The sequence below is a fragment of the Lygodium microphyllum genome, chromosome 7 (assembly GCF_053477565.2).
Source record: "Lygodium microphyllum isolate KBCC chromosome 7, Lygodium_microphyllum_v1.1.10, whole genome shotgun sequence".
Classification (NCBI taxonomy): Eukaryota; Viridiplantae; Streptophyta; class Polypodiopsida; order Schizaeales; family Lygodiaceae; genus Lygodium; species Lygodium microphyllum.
In genome coordinates, this window is record NC_141141.1 from 68,206,798 (window position 1) to 68,208,202 (window position 1,405).

Sequence of the window (1,405 nt, forward strand, 5' to 3'; positions counted from 1 at the left end):
TCCGTGAACATCGGATATTACAAACCACTGGACATGAACAATGCTCACAGAAAACCGTCCTTCAGTGTATTTTTTCAAAGCAAGATCCTCAAAAAACCGATTGAAATTGAAGCTAGTCTTGACGAAAACCGACTATTTTTTAAACATTTTAGTTATAAAACCGGCTATTTCCCTCCGAAAACCGAGTGGGGTTAAGCCTAGTACTTTTTTCCATTGGATGGGAAATTTTTTTTTTGATGAGCACTGGACATGACCATTGACTACGTACCATCAGTCTTCGGCGAGTCCCGATGACTACGTACCATCAGTCTTTGGCGAGTCCCGATGACATTCACAGATGGTATTCTAATTTCTTACCTTATCTCGGGCAGGTGGCAGCTACGGCCCCCGGAAATCCTTGGACATGACGTTATTCCTATCTCCTCTGACACGTGCATCATTTTTCTCTCTGCTAGTAACCGAGATACTAGATAGGCTATAAAAGGCGCATGCGGGGCTGCTGCATTACGCCACCAGCTCTCGTCTAATTAGGTGTGAGGAATAAGCAAAATGGCCGCGAGATTAGCTGGCACGAGCCTTGCTATGAGCAGTAAGAAGCGCTTTCTTCTTCGTCTTCTTCTTGTGCTTGTGATAATAGTGGGTAATTATATTCTGGTGGCGAGGCCTGCGCTGGGCTACTCGGACAACTGCTCCGGTTCAGCCCTTTGTGGGCAGGTGAGCAAGAACGACTGCATCACTGCCTACCACCGCTTCAACGATCGCACCATCTACTCCGCCTACGCCTCCCGAGTGGCTGGCCACTGCACCGCCATCTACCGCTGCAGCGGCTCCTACCCGTCCATCAGCGGCGCCGCCCTCAAACAGCAGTTCGCCCACATCTACAACTCTCAGCCCTGCGGCCGCTGCGGCAGCCATGCCTTCAACAACTGCGAGGCCACCCTCAACTACTGCGCCAGCTGCAGGGACGTCGGCTAATGTATATAATATCCTAGTTATCTATATGTATGTCGCACTACTACTCCACTCGCAGAATAAATAATTAGGCCCTGCAGTTTGCACACGTGGTACCAGTACAGTCTCTCTAAGCTGACTTGTATGGCAAGGACTGCAACTCATCATATCTGATCGATATTGTAGCTCTTTTGCTCACTCATTTCATGGCTGGGATCGTTCTATGCTGTCGGTTTTTGAGAGAGAGAGAGAGAGAGAGAGAGAGAGTATAATGAGTTTTAATCGCTTTTGTGCGCTGAGGTGCTTGAGCGTGTGTTCTCGACTCGGTTGCTCGTCGAGGAAAGGCCTTAGCAGTTTGGTACGTATTCAGGAGCTTTCTAAATGTTTCATTGGGTGAATATTGGAGGTAGAGCCATAACGAGTTGTACACCCATTATAAATATAAGCTAGAGTC

General features: G+C 48.1%; 1 protein-coding gene across 1 annotated transcript; it reads left to right on the top strand.

Annotated features, from left to right (window-relative positions):
- The first annotated feature begins 519 nt into the window (after positions 1-519).
- LOC148033556 (meiotically up-regulated gene 117 protein-like) lies at positions 520-1,178 on the top strand. Its single transcript, XM_087682326.1, has one exon. It carries the CDS (start codon positions 550-552, stop codon positions 973-975), a length of 426 nt encoding a protein of 141 aa, XP_087538452.1. The 5' UTR covers positions 520-549; the 3' UTR covers positions 976-1,178.
- Positions 1,179-1,405: the final 227 nt, after the last annotated feature.